Source organism: Heptranchias perlo, chromosome 8 (genome assembly GCF_035084215.1).
Source record: "Heptranchias perlo isolate sHepPer1 chromosome 8, sHepPer1.hap1, whole genome shotgun sequence".
Taxonomy (NCBI): Eukaryota; Metazoa; Chordata; class Chondrichthyes; order Hexanchiformes; family Hexanchidae; genus Heptranchias; species Heptranchias perlo.
Window position 1 is genome coordinate 84,745,845 of NC_090332.1, and position 15,436 is coordinate 84,761,280.

The 15,436-nt window shown below is 40.2% G+C and overlaps 1 protein-coding gene across 1 annotated transcript in view; it reads right to left on the reverse strand.

Annotated features, from left to right (window-relative positions):
* Positions 1 to 3,553: 3,553 nt before the first annotated feature.
* jag1b (jagged canonical Notch ligand 1b) overlaps positions 3,554 to 15,436 on the reverse strand; it is a 41,077-nt gene continuing 29,194 nt past the window's right edge. The window contains exons 14-26 of the mRNA XM_067989449.1: positions 15,247 to 15,411; positions 14,508 to 14,621; positions 14,021 to 14,134; positions 13,789 to 13,902; positions 13,559 to 13,675; positions 12,782 to 12,809; positions 12,605 to 12,690; positions 10,556 to 10,669; positions 9,733 to 9,842; positions 8,166 to 8,402; positions 7,490 to 7,621; positions 7,255 to 7,405; positions 3,554 to 6,374 (exon numbers count right to left, since the gene is read on the reverse strand). Of these exons, the coding sequence (XP_067845550.1) occupies positions 5,920 to 6,374; positions 7,255 to 7,405; positions 7,490 to 7,621; positions 8,166 to 8,402; positions 9,733 to 9,842; positions 10,556 to 10,669; positions 12,605 to 12,690; positions 12,782 to 12,809; positions 13,559 to 13,675; positions 13,789 to 13,902; positions 14,021 to 14,134; positions 14,508 to 14,621; positions 15,247 to 15,411 (1,937 nt within the window). The 3' untranslated portion in view covers positions 3,554 to 5,919. The remainder of the gene's footprint in view (positions 6,375 to 7,254; positions 7,406 to 7,489; positions 7,622 to 8,165; positions 8,403 to 9,732; positions 9,843 to 10,555; positions 10,670 to 12,604; positions 12,691 to 12,781; positions 12,810 to 13,558; positions 13,676 to 13,788; positions 13,903 to 14,020; positions 14,135 to 14,507; positions 14,622 to 15,246; positions 15,412 to 15,436) is intronic.

The window sequence follows — 15,436 nt, forward strand, 5'->3', positions numbered from 1 at the left end:
AGAAGGGCGGACACCGTAGAATACCACTCAACAGACAAGGAATGCAGTCGAGCCAACAGAAAAGAAAATCTGGAGTCTTGTTTGCAAAATCTATCACAGGGCCACTTCATAAAATCGATGCGATCTTCACTTTTGGTGCTTGAAACACAACGGGAGACACTTTAGCCGCAGGAATCAAAAGTTATTCCCCACACTGCTTTTCAACAAGTCACTTGGGGGTGGGGTGGTCAGGTACCCCAGCAGTGCTTCTGACACGGGTCAGATTGGATGCAGAGCGTTGCATGTGAACAGTAAATTCTTGCACCGTAATATGCAAGTTTGTCGGACACAGCGCAGCAGACTGACTGACTGTCTGTCTACTAACACCACCAGTCCTGCCTCTTCCACGCGGTTCAGTGATGTCACCATCCAAACCTCTTTGGAATGCCTTAATAGGGGATTGTTAGAGCAGCCTTAAATCTTACTGTGGACCTGGATGTGCTACCCCTGTTGGAGACTAACAGTGTACAAGATCCTTATTCTAATGTCTTTGTGCAAAATTTAATTTCAACTAGTCTGTAATTTTTCTTATATAATCCTGCATATCCTTTTTTCTCACTGCATCATTTGGTTTAAATTAAGACTGACTGAACCATCTCCTATTCTTACTCACCTAAACATTACGTGGTCTTCCCCCAAAATAACAAACACTAAAATGTCAACTGTGGTAGTGTTCTGTAGATTGGGCCTCCACCTCGGTACCTCCATTGAAAACAAAAGTACTGCAGCTAATTACTAACCTTTTCTCACTGTACAAAACTTTAAGCAGGCAGCAATTTGGCAGGGTGTGTTAGCACACTGCCCTCTCACCTTTATGAACTGCATTTGAATCCATCCTAGAACGACGAGAGAAAAATCTCCTTTCCTTGCCAGTTATAAGAGTCCTGTGTGAAAATTGGATATTCTAATTGCAATTGCTGGGGAGTATGGGGCCAGAGAATAAAACGGCCAACGAATTGGTACAAAGTTATAAATCCTCACCCGCTGAGGCTCTCAGGAAAACGAGTTTTAGAAATGGGAAAAAAAACACTAGTGATATCGGGACATTCCTCACAGGATGCACTTACAACACATAGGGCCAGCTGACCTGACACTACTTGATCTCACTGGCTGTCCAAAATGTAAAGTATTTCATTCCTCTGCACTGATAGCTCTCACCTTGGTAAGCACACAATCATAATAAATTTTCTTTATTTTTTAAAACCTGCACAGATAGTGCTAAGGTACAGCTTTGCTAAAGTGGAAGTAGTTCAGTCTGAACTGAATGTTCAAAGGACATTCCTCAGTAAGTGACTCAATCCCTAGGTGTGTTTTGAAACACACTAAATGTAGTCCCTCAGGTTCATTATGAGGATCAATTATTCAAGCAATTGCAAGAGTAATTCCATGGCTTTCCATACAGTCCTTGGACGATCTCATTGGTTTATAACAGTGTTGATTATGGTTTTAACCATTGTAGTGTGGCCAAGTGGTCTAAGGTGGTGGATTAAGGCTCCAGTCTCTGCAGGGGGGTGTGGGTTTGAATCCCACCGCTGCCAGAATTTAAGGCACTACTTATTTTACTGGGATAGGGTGGGGGAGTGGGACTAGCTGGATTGCTTTTGCAGAGAGCCGGCACGGACTTGACGGTCCAAATGGCCTCCTTCCATGCTGTAACCGTTCAATGATTAAGATGATTCTGAAATGTTCAACTTGTGTTTAGATCAGTGTATTTAGTTTTTGAGCAGGAAATGTGTTGCATGTCCAACTTTGAAGGTCTGTCACATCCACTGATTTAATGTCTGTAGAAGTGTAAATACATAAACTCTTAATAGCGTAGCTGCAGATATAGAATGAGCCAAACAAACACAATGCTGGTTGCCTTACCAAGCATTGGGCTTCTCATCTTACTGTACCTTTTAGAAACATGAGTGAATGTTTTTTGTTGTAGCCAGAACTAGTATCAGTAATTGTTTCCAGTATTCTTCTGGTAGTTACTGAATTTATGTATGCTTCAACCACTATATGATCTCTTCACCCATTGGTTCAGATAATCACTACAACATAGGGATGGGTGATAATACAATTCCCAAATTTTAAACTGTACAAATATAACAAGGAGCTTGATTCTAAAACCAGGGAGTAAACAATAGAAGTGGGGGAGTAATTACAGTGCCTGTAACAGGTATATATTTCACATTAGGTTATAGATCAGATTCTTTGCATTGTCCTTGATTAGGATGCAAATTTCAAACTGATCAATTATGGCAGGAAATTGTGCATACATCATGATGAGCCCCGACAATAACCCAGCAGTATTCGTAAATGCAAGAGAATATTTTTTTGAATAAGGAATCACAAAGTATCTTACTATTTGTCAGGGTGAGTAATGGAGTATTACTTTCATTTTATGGCTTTTAAAAAATATTAGTTCTCCCAAAGTATAGAATTAGATTTACCATGGTCAAAATTAGAAACACGAAAACTTCACTGATCGAGGGCCCCAAGTTAACAGTCTGGCGGAGAACGTACACATGTGGCACATACGTTCTAAATTCTATCAGCATTAAGACTCAAAGTGGAGACCATAGGTTAGAAGGCACCTTTGCTATATTGCCAGGACAGCGCATGTGAATCAACTGACAACTTTCATTTCTCCAAACTGTGAGCAAGTATCAATTAATGTTTTGAAATTGTTGAGGAAGGAAGGACACAAGTTTAAGTCAAACTGCAAGGATGTCCTTGATGAGCACATTTTAGGTAACATTAAGTGTATCGCCCCACAAATCACCCACTAAACCAGGTTAACTAAACATCTGCTGGAGAGAAACCCCTCCACTGCTGCACACTGGGTAGTGACAAGCAGGTGGGGGTCACTCAGAACTATTAATGAGTGAAAGCAGAGTTTTCCAAAATAAAAATAAGAAATACTGAGTACAGCAGTAAACGATTCCCATCTACACACACCCCACTACATCAGCACTTCACAGGTCTTGGCTGTCTTCAGTACAATGTTTTGTTACTATTGCCCTCAATTTCATGAATACTTATAGAACAGTGATGAGCAGCATTTTATCCTGTATTACCCACTTTGTTTATTTCAAAGCTTAAAACCACAAACAGTAAAACTTATTTGGCCCTGGGTGGGGGTTTTTTTTTGGGGGGGGGGGGAGGGGGTGCAGAGGTGCAGGACGAGAAAAGAGAGAGAAACGCATCACTAACTAGTTATTTTCTGTTGAGGTCATCTGGTCACGTTCAATGTATCAATTTTTATTAGGGCATGTTTAACAAAGCAATATAGTTGGTCATCCAGCACTACTGCTATGTTATGAATGAGTTGGAGCACATTAGTTATTAATGAGGTAATGTTTCTCAATTACTAGAACGCACAACAGGTTGTAAAACTGTTCCACTCCAAAAATCACTTGGATTACACAATTCCGTTCTTTCCTCCTCTCAAGCAACATCCCCACCCACCCCCAGTGATAAATTGATGCCTTATTGAAGAGTAAAATCTTTCATAAAAATCAGAATATTTCTGTTCAAAACTTTTTATTGGGATTTTCCGGAAAATGGGCACAAGAAAAAGTCACAACATACAGACATGTTACAAAGAATTAAACAGTTGGCAAGTAGTGATTATTACACAATCAAATTGGGAGAAGCTGGACAGTACGAACTTGAAAGTAACATACAAGTTGCTTAACAAAATATTTATGCAACTACAAACCAAATTATGGGAAGCCATCTCTTAAACCAGCTATTACACTACATAAACAAAAATTCTTGCAGGAGGTTGAAAGGAGCTGCACAAAAAAGAACAAGACAGTTCGAGGTACCGCAGCAACTTGTCCACTTAGAAACGTGCCCTGTCATCCAATTGGTCAGTAGACCAACAACTAACAAGTAAATGCAGCCAATGCAAGAGAATGCAATTGGAGAAAAAGTAATTTTGTGGAAAATTACAAAAGTAATACAATCATGTAACTGGCTGATCTACTTGACAAAAATCTCATTGCTAATATCCCAGCATTTTCTAACCAAAAGATACATTACAGTTCCAAAACATTGAGTGAGTTGCAATTCATCAATTTGCTGTACAAGTCAGTGTCTGAGATCTCAAGGTACAAAGTGCCAGTATTGCCAATAATGCACTGTTTCGTAATCTAGCCAAAACAAAATTTCAGAACTGGATAAATCCAAGGGGCACATTTTAGAACTGATCGTGTAATGCTCATGTTTTAGAAATTATGGAAATGCATGCACATTTTGAAAAGAAAGCACACAACAGTAGTGCATTGTTGTATCAAAATATTTAATAAATATTAATTTCCAAAATTTATTGCCAGGAGCAACACATCAAAGATGCATCCTCATGTTCATATAACACTAATGTCACAATACACAAGAAAACATCATGATCAAGGTTTCACCAATGAGATTACCATGTTTAAGAGCCTTCTCAGATCTCAGTATAGATTTAGATTGCAGAAACACTTGGATTTCCTCAGTTAAGGCAGGCAGTGTGATGTGGCATTTCTACATAGTGATCTCACTGGAAAAATCTAGCATTCAAGTATTCAACAGCTAGCTTATTATTAGAATACTTACTAAATGCAGGTATGTTATTACAAAAATCAAATCTACAAGTGGTTCAATATTATATCCATGGTGAAAGATCAGGATTTACAAAACAAAGTTGTGCTGTGCTTTTAACTCAAATGCACTATCTAGAGATACTCAATATTTTTTTTTTATTTTTTTTTTAAAGTACATGCAACCACTCACATTTCAGTTACACAAAAGTAAATAGGTTAATTTGTTCCCTTACACGAGTATTTTGTTGCAGACTGTCTGCCCGTCACTCAAATGTCTTAAACTCTAAAGCAGCAAAAATCAAAGCATTCTAGTCTCTCCGCTCGTCTCAAATTGGTGCATACAAAAAAATATCCTGGCCCAAAAAAAAAAGCTTGAAGTGATACTATAGAAATTGATCCAAAATGTCTGACATTGTACAAAACTGTTCCAAGGCATACGGCCAATCCTAATGTTAAAAAATAATCTATTCTGCATCTAGAGCACACCTCAAATTTGGCATGAAGGGCGACATTACTGAAACACAAAGAAACAATTCATCAAAAATAAAGGAGCCATTAGCTTACAAAGCTATCAAAAACCTTCAAATCTAAACATACATATAAATAAAAGGAATGGTATTTAAGGCTCTTGATTATTTAAGTTATTAAATCAAATATACACAGTGATTAATTAAAAAAAGTATTTACATTTATACAAAATCATAAACACTTGGCCTTTTATTAAATTCTTCATCTGAACAGCAACTGCTGACATTTGTGCCCCCCACCCCCCCAACAAAAAATATCATCTTGGATTTTTGATGATTGCTGTGGTTTCCAGCTGCAAAGGCACTTTCAAATACAGAACTAGACTAACAAAGTCAAACCTATTTATACATAACTTAACAATACTGAGAAATTAGAGCCAGTAAAATAAATAAAAATTCACCATCTTAAATTAAATCGGGACTGGGCAAACTCCTAACAACTGGGTTTCAGTTCGAAAGGGCAAGGAATCCTAATTAGACTGTGATTTGATTACAGAATGGTTCAGCAATGCATTAAGTGCAACTGAATTTACATTAGGGCGCTTTGACTAGTTTTGCATAGACGCGAGATGCAGCACGTGTAATCTCAGCCAACCACAGCAACTATCAATGCCAGTGTAAGTCAGTTTGTCTTAACTTGAACGAACATAGGGATTCTTAGATAATACCCTTTACACTCAAATATTACAGAACAATTTAGGAACTATGACTTTGAGCCTTCAGGGATAGCAAAAGGCTGTGCATCTTTAATATTAAATAGGCAGCACCGCTGTCTGCTATACAATGTATTCCATGTGACTCAAACTCTGTGCACTTTCTAAGTCTCTGTTATCTTGTTTATTTGTCCAATTCGGACTTTTTGTCGGAGTGCCTTGTGCCGATTTGTCATCTCTGTCTACCAGCGTGTATGCTGGCTGTTTGGAAAACCTCGTCTTCTGTTGGTGCTTGTCTACATCCACTTCTTCAAGCTCTGAATTATGCGTCCTTATTTTGGCAATTTTCGAATTTTTGTTTTCGTAGTCTTTGCCGGTAGAACTATTCGTTCCGTGCTTGTCAATGGGATTTTTTATTTGATGCAGCTGCTCTCGGACATTGTTTGTGGTATCGTCAGATGCCGTGGGTGTAGGGCTGCTCTGTTTTCTTCGACGTCGTATCCACCAGAAAAACAACATTACAAAGCAACAGATCCACACAACGGTTATCACCGAGCTCAACAAGGGCACCAGGAAATCTGCAATGAGAAAGAATAGAAGGAAGTTAGATAACTGGGAGCTCCCGATGCCTTAATTGGAAAATGCAATGGTCTTTGAATTGATCCTAGGTCAACACCGAGTTAGCTTATCTCAGTCAGGGGAGCAATTGGATTGGTCCAATTAGCCCCAGTAACCCTGGGGTTCACACTCCTGCAGAAACATTTGCACGTGAATGTCAAGTGAGGACAGGATCAAGCTAATTTCCGATACGTCACACAGCCTGCCGACAATCTCAGACTCTGCACCGAGTTGGGCAAGGCAATGAAAAGCTGCCTGTGACCATGGAACCCTAGAGAGGGTCGGTAATTTCCAGGAAGGGGGCTTTGGTGGGGAGTTTGTAAAAAGTTACACAGGTTCCCTAACTTCTCGTGCTATTATAACGCTGTTGGGTGAGGGACTGCGTTGGGAGAAAGTAGAGTCGAGGCTCCTCCCAAACCCGGGGAAAGTTGGGTATAGAAGGCAAAACCCAGGTGGTTTTGGGGGAGGGGGAAAAAAGAGAGAGGAGGGGGATGAAAACGAGGGAGCACGAGGTGCTGCTGCTGACTGGTATCATTGTCAAATTATTAAATATGCCCGTATCTGTATACAAAACCACGTTTGCAGTTTTGTCTGGTAGACGTTGAAGACCGTTACCTGATGCTTAGGCAGGTTTTGCATACGACATGGCTCTCTCTTTGGGAAGAGAGAGCAGCAGACATCCTGCTCTCGTGCACATGTCAATCCCAATCTACAACCAACTGCCAGTAGGTATGGCAGCAACCCAGGCTGACACAGCTCTTTATTGGCCCCTTTCCTTATGGGAAAATGCCTCATGCAACCTGTGCCTTTTACTAAACTCCAAGTTGCCCTGAATCTTACCTGGCTTGAGAGGTTCGTGCATGGTTTGGACTCGAACCTCTGCGATAGCTGCAAGGATAGTGTTGTTTCCGTCACGTTTACTGATGACATCGGTAATTTTTTCAGTTATATCCTTGATTGGATTAGTTTCCTGGAGTGAATTTTCCACTGACTGGACAAAAAAAAAGGAAACTTAACTTGAACTTACTGACACCAGGTCCGTTTTAAACTTTTAACGATGCAGGTAGACACTTACTATTGCCACGTTAATCTCATTCGCAGCAGAGTGGGTTTGCTCACAGACGAGATAAAGCGAATATTCCACTGAAAGATTCCGTAAAACCTGCAGACGCCTCAGTTCCAAACAAATTTGTTCAATGGTAACGCCCTAAGTAAAATAAATAAAAGCGTGAGATAATATCAGGTGGATACTTCAATGCAGCTAGAAGGGACACAAGGAAAATGAAGAACCAGTCACTAACATCACAAATACTCCCTGGAATATAGAAGGTTAAGGGGTGATTTGAAAGGAGCTGATAGGGTAGAGAGAGAAACTTTTTCCGCTGGTGGGGGAATCCAGGACAAGGGGACATAACCTTAAAATCAGAGCCAGGCCATTCCTGAGAGAAGTTAGGAAACACTTCTTCAAGCAAAGGATGGTAAAAGTGTGGAACTCTCTCCCACAAAAAGCAGTAGATGCTAGCTCAATTAATAATTTTAAATCTGAGATCGATCGATTTTTGGTAACCAAGTGTATTAAGGGATTTGGAGCTAGGATACAGATCAGCCATGATCTCACTGAATGGCAGAACAGGCTCGAGGACGGCCTCCTCCTGTTCCTATACAATCACATCAGGAAAAATTTTTCTGCACTTAAAAAAGCCGCTTCAAAAACGTTATCCCATTCTCGAAATGCTCCCAATGCTACCTACCGGTCGCAGCATCTCCTTGTTAATAGCAAGAGTGATCCTCGCACAAGTACTGTCGTGGTAATCAGTGTTGGGCTGGCATCTGGTTTTTGTTGGTGGCCGGCTGGACGAGCATTCACCCAAGCCCACACACGGAGGAACGAAGCAGTGGTTATCCAGAACCGGCAGGCAGGTCTGCCACGCCGGACAATCACTACGACTCTTCCCATGTACGCGGCAAGCTTTAGGCCCACACCACATCTACAAGACAGAATTTTTATATTAAAAAAAAATCGAATTCATTATCTACTCGACAGGATGAGCATTTTAGAAAGAAGTATTCTTCAAAATTAATTTCTGCATTCTACTGCTGGAATTTTAAAAAGGCACACAGTATAATCCCTTAGAATAGTCTTGCTAATTGCTGTGTAGTATTTTGTTAAAAAAAAATAAATCAATGGGCATGATTAAGATCACCCAAAGTTAATTCCCCAGACACACACTTATTTCAGTTAAGCTGATTGGGGTTGGGAGGGGAGGGGGGAAAAAGGGAACGAGGAAGAGGGTAAGTATGAGTATCACAGTCAGGGCCTGAGAAAAGGAACATGAGATCAGGTCAACCATACACTCACATCCCCTGATAGGTCATTCAATTGGCTCCCTGTCATTAGGACAGATGGAAGGCAGAAAGGCAAATATGCAATTCAATGGATACTTGAAATTCCAGCACCTAAAATGGCTATAATTCTCAGCTAGCCACAATTAGCTTGAATATGCACAATATGGCTAAATGTTCACTTTTAACGTAGGCATTAGCTCGAAGATTATCTTTTTTGGTTAATCGTTTTTTAAATCCTTTTCCACCAGTTTTATTTTGAATGAAAGATGTATTTTTCCACAACCATCTCACTTTTATTTTACCCTCTATTCAGTCTTTTCACGCTCTGTAATTTTGGATGTGGAGATGCCGGTGATGGACTGGGGTGGACAAATGTAAGGAATCTTACAACACCAGGTTATAGTCCAACAGTTTTATTTGAAAATCACAAGCTTTCGGAGCTTACCTCCTTCGTCAAGTGAGTGAGGGTTCTGAAATTCAGTATACTGGGATGTAATGTTTTCCGTGGCTAACCTGTCTGAACACCAACGACACCTTTGATTGCTGTGACTGTCTCCCAGCCTAAAATATGCTATGCGATTTCAGAACCCTCACTCACTTGACGAAGGAGGTAAGCTCCGAAAGCTTGTGATTTTCAAATAAAACTGTTGGACTATAACCTGGTGTTGTAAGATTCCTTACATTTGTAATTTTGGAGAGTGACACCGTGGGGCAGCTGCCCTGGTTTACGTTGCTAAAACCACTCCCTTATCCCAACACCAGAACTGTAGCTATTTTCAGCGACGTAAACACGAGGAGCTAGCAGACACTGATCTCCTGCGATCCAAAGTAGAAAATGTAAAAGCACCTTTACTCTGATCTCCTCCCTCTCTTTCTCTCCCCCCCAGCCCCGTCCCCATTTTTTAGTTTGTTTCTTTTATTAGATTTAAGTGCACTTCATTTCACAGAGTACTCTTATTGCACAGATCATACCTTTGTACATGCAACTCTGCCATTGTGGCACTGACATCCGTTGCAGTCTTCGTCCCATTTAGCTCCATGGGATACAACACTATCTTTCAAAATGCAAGCTCTTCCTGTAACTACATGATGCAGGGAGAGATTACAATTAAAACTAAAAAGGTCTTGATTCAAAGAACATTTAGAAAAAAAACATGAAAACATTGGACAGAAATTTTGCATACCAGGAGGTCAGAACTCCACCCCCAAACATCCATCATAACAGTCAGTTTAAGAACAATCTTAAATTCATTCTGACCTGGAATGAAACTATACTAAAACCCTCTTCACTGTAAAGGCAACATATGTCTTACAATAGTGTACATTTTAATCTTGTTAGTAAGGAAAAAGTTAGTCCCAGACCTAGGAGCAGGAGGAGGCCATTCAGCCCCTTGAGTCTGTTCCACCATTCAATTAGATCATGGCTGATCTGTATCTTAACTCAGTCTACCCACCTTGGTTCCCTAACCCTTAATACCCTTGTCTAATAAAAATCTACGAATCTCGGTTTTGAAATTCTCATTTGACCTCCAGCTTTTTTTTTTGGGGGGGGTGGGGTTCCAGATTTCCACCACCCTTTGTGTGAAGAAATGCTTCCTGAAATCACCCCTGACCGGCCTGGCTCTAATTTTATGCCCCCTTTGTTCTGGACCCCTCTCCCACCAGAGGAAACATTTTTTTCTCTCTCTACCCTATCAAATCCTTTAAGCTTGCAATTAGATCACCCTTTAATCTTCTATATTCGAGGGATATATTCAATATATTTAAATCCAATATGTTTGGAGACAGGCTTTACCTTCTTGGCACCTTAGACCACTTCGTCCTGGAGGGCAAATGCAGCGATAGCCATTGATTTCGTCCACACATGTAGCTCCATAAGCGCAGGGTGAAGACTGGCACTCATTGATGTCTGAAAATGTAATTATTTCACAGTGAGACAAAGGCACTGAAAAGCAACTGTGCTATTCGACTGTCAGCCCAAGTGAAGTTTAAAATTTCATTTTTGGTTGGAGCCTTTCACTTTAAGTGATCTGGCATATACTGGAAGGAGGCAACTTTCAAATTTTGTCCAAAATAACTGACTTTAAAAGAATGTCCTTATGCTACAAAATAATATTTTTCTAAAAACTTACAATGGTCTGGAATTGCAGCAGATAGCTGCCTTCCAGGCTGGTTACTGCCAAGAACACTAAGACAATAGAAGTACGGAGAAGACAAATAAATCAACCAGTTCTGAAAGGAATAATTTGTTTTGATTTTTTTAATCCCCCCACCCCTCCTGAAGGTAACGACTCGCTGCTCGGGTACAGCACCCTCTGGTCAGCCTCAATAAATGGGCAGTGACTGTCAGCAGTCTATTTGACCACAGTGGCATCGTAGCCGAATCTTCACACAGCAGATGCATTTCCAGCAAAGAAAAAACTGGGGGGGGGGGGGGAGAAGAGGAAGAGAGCGTGCAGGGTAATAATTAGCAGCGCGAACTGCAGTGGGGGCTAAGGTCAACTGTAGCATTCCTACCTTTCCCCCTGGCAGAAATGCCTTTCTCCTATCTCAAGAGACCAGAAATCACCAGGGACCTTCCTGTATGTGTGGCTCAATTATTCACTGGATAAACTTAAGAGTGTAGAATTTTCTTTTCCCTCCCCGACCCCGAAACACTAAAGCAGATGCAGTATCACCGAAATAAGTTTCAGGTGCTTTGAACAATTCAAAGACACATTTTGATTAACTAATTCTTTAGCTGCTATCATCAATTCACATGGCCCTGCTGTAGTGTCACATGCTAATAGTCAAACTAGAATACGTCAACAGCTGCAGAGTCAAAATTTCCTTTGCAAACTCATGGCGACTGGCAAAGCAGTACAAAGGCGTTTAAGTTTCTTAATGCACCAGCCTTCAAGTAGGACAGAGTAAAAGTGTGAAAAAACAGTGCGGCAACAGCACTAGTTAGGATTATAGTGACAGAGGTAGTTTAGAAGTTATAGTTGATGACCCACAAGTAATTCAGGGGAAAGTTTTAGTTAAATAAATGCTGATTATAGAAAACTCACTTGTTAGATCAATGGCATAATAAATAGATTTAACATTAGTTATGAAAATAGTTTACTTATCCACATTAAACTGCATCTGCCACCTGTCTGCCCATTCCACTAACCCACAACCTTTTACAGTCCTCCGCACTGCTTGGCAAATTTGAGATTGTGTTCACTGTGCCCAAATCATTTCCCACCCTCCAATCTGAGCAACGCTCATTTACCCCAACTCTGTTTCCTGTCCACAAGTCAACTTTCGATCCATGCTGCTACACTTCCTCCTTCATCATACACCTGAATTTTTCTCGCAAGGCTCTTGAGAACTTATCCAATGCATTCTGAAAATCCCCATACACCACATCTACTGCGTTTCCTTTATTCAACCAAAAAAGAGTTTTTTTTGAAGGAACGGCCAATAAGTTTTCAAGCATGATTTATCTTTAAAAATTCCATGCTGAAAAACCTCGATTAATCATCCATTTCTAAACGCTCACTAATTTTATCTTGAATTATGGATTTTAACAGCTTGCCTACGTTAGACAAACTGGTCTGTAGTTAACTGCTTTATCTTCCCTTCTTGAACAAAACGGTGCTGCATTGGCTAATCACAGTCCCACAACACAAACGGAATGCAATAACGGAACAGCTTTTAAGTAAATGTGATGCAAATAATGGGATTAGAGTTGAGTTCATTCTGCAACCACTCGCATTCCCTGTTCATTATCGTCAGCTTTCAGCCAACAAGGTTAAAAAGGTAAGAAAAACAAGCCTTAAAAAAAAGCAAAGTAGCGATGCCATGTTTTAACACTCACTTATCCGGCAGTCTGGTCCAGCGAAACCAGGAGCACATTCACATCGATACCAATTCTCACCATCCACACAAGTGCCACTGTTGTAACTGTTAAATTACAAAGTTAACGTCAATGAGACGATAATCGCACAAGTATAGAAGAATCCAAAATCATTAAAATTAATAAAATCTCACTTACCACGGGTGTGGATTGCAGTCATTTGTGTCTAGAAAGAAATAATGAAAAAAATTAAAGGTTTTAATGATAAAGCCTGGAAGTTGCTACGACTTTTGTGAAACATAAAAATTTCCACTGTACTAGCGCCTAAGGTGGTTACTTGTTAACAGGCCTCTGATTAAAGTGTAGGAAGTCATTTACTGTTTGTCAAATCGGCTGTTACCCTTCTGAATGGATTCCAGGCTTTCAGCGTGGCCTTTGCTAAATACATTTTGACAGATGTGCACACAGGGAGGAGGTCCTTGTAAAGTAAGTAACAGGAAGAAATGAGTGGAAGCAGACATTTTGCTGATCAGCCAAGAATGTTGGGAACAAGATCACATCTGCCTTCATTTATGTAATTTGTGTCTCTCTCAGGCACAGGTCTAGCGCTGGGCATTAAAACGGATTGCTATTAGATCTGGCAGAGTCACGGTTAAAAAAAGCTTATTTTGCTTGCCTTAGCAAAAAATCAAAAAGTCCAGAACAGAACATAAACATGGTGTTGATATTAGAAGAGAGATTTAAGATATCATCTGCCTGCATAAAACAGTCACTGCACTCCAAAAAAAAAGTATTTTGCTGTGCGAAGCATGTCAAGATGTTTTGGCAGTGGGATAAGGCATTATGTAAAATGCACGGTCTTTTATTAAGATGGGAAAAGAGGGCGTATTAAATGTTTGGCTACTAACAGAAGCAACAAGAACGGTTTTCTACCTTTTATAGTTCTCCTGCCCTAAAACAAACACTGATACTCACTCTGCGAGCACGTGAAGCCTTCCCAGCCTTCTTTGCAGACGCAAGTGAAGGAATCGCCACTGACCACACAAGTCCCACCATTCTGACAAGGGTTCGGTAAACAGCTGCTGTTTCTCGCTGTGTGTTGGGAGAGGGAGGGGGAGAAAAATTACTACAATTTTTGCCAACTGCGCCGTAAGAAAACGAGACGCAAAGAAAAAGAAATCGCCTGATATGCAACAGATACTTACCGATATTGCAAGTGGCACCTTCCCAGCCAGGAGGACACATACACTTAAATGTATCTCCTTCATCATAACACGTCCCGCCATTGTTGCACGTGGCTTCGTCGCATTGACTATCCCCTGCAAACCACCACCACGAGTTTAAAAAAAAATTGTCCGCACAAGGTAAAAAGTTCTGTTTTCTCAGGCACAATGCAGTTAAACAAAACTGAGGGGGGAATAAACTAACAGTACTTACTAGAATGACATGTTTTGCCTTTCCAATCATTCTTGCATTCACAATAGAAATCATTCACCAGATCCTGGCACTTGCCTCCATTCTGGCATGGGTTTATATTGCAATCGTTAATATCTGCAAAAATAGAAAAGCAAAAAAATAACTTGACAACTGCGCATAAAACCCATGCTGCATCAGGCTACAAATCACCACGGTTACACGTCAAGCAGTGCCATTAAAATACTCGTGCACCCTTACACACGCAAAAATGTAATGTGCGTCTGGTGAACAGCGTAAAGTATGAAATCATGTTTTGCTAAAACTACCGCACCCTTAATTTTTATTCTTGAAATTACGAACACTGAAGAGTATAAACAGAAATTACATGGGGATGGAAAAACTACTATTTAAATTTGTTGAACAGATCACAAAAATTCTACACCTTGCTCTGAAAAAAAAAAATCACTTTTCAGTGCTGCAAAAACGATTAAGAGACAGCTCAACTCACTGATTTGGCAAAGGATTCCTTCCCATCCTTCACGGCAGATACACTGATAGAAGTTGACTCCATCAATGCAGGTCCCGCCATTTTTACAAGGATCACTTTCACAGTCGTTAATATCTGTATTGAGAAATGTAGAAGTCTTTTTTTTAAAAAAAAATGAAAAGTAAACTACTGTTTTTCAACACACTCTCTCTTCAGCGACGTGTAAAATTCTTAAATTTCAAACTAATATTTTGATCACTATTACTAAATGGACAGCGGGTTTCTGTTATTTAGGATGCCATCAAGGCCTCTGATGTGAGAAAACAGAGTGCAGATAAAGACTATGAATGCTGGCTGAAAGTTTTAATCTCTTGTTGAAACAAAAAAAAAATCTCTGCTTCAAACAAACTAAAGACAGCAAACTGATCACCAGTTTAAAAATTGCACTCTATTACTAAGTTACTTTCAAGTGTGGTCTACACACAACTGGATTCTGTGTCAAGATCAGGGACAGCTAGCTGATTATTCACAGATGCCACAAGGTCATAAGGGAAAATAAAAGCCTTGCTAGTCAAGAAAATATGTCAAACCTACAGCACACTCCAAGGTTCAGACACAAGAGGTAAGTTTGCCAGTGGTCCCCTAGTGTAAGTGCAGTTAAGGCCTGGAGATCAACTTTACAGAGGAACTGAAGCAATTCTTTTTAATTTGGAGGGGGGAAGGAAAAGAGGTAGTGAGAGAGTAATAATGTCATTCTTACTTTCATGACAGTAAGTGCCAGTGAATCCCTCGTTGCAATCACAGGTGAATTTTCCCCCTGCCTGACTCTTGCATTTTCCATGAGGCCCACAAACGTTTGAAGAAATGTATCGGATCCCATCAGGCGTACTGTTGGAAGCTACAGCAACTGTACAGCTGTCAATAACTGAGAAAGAACAGGACGCAAAATA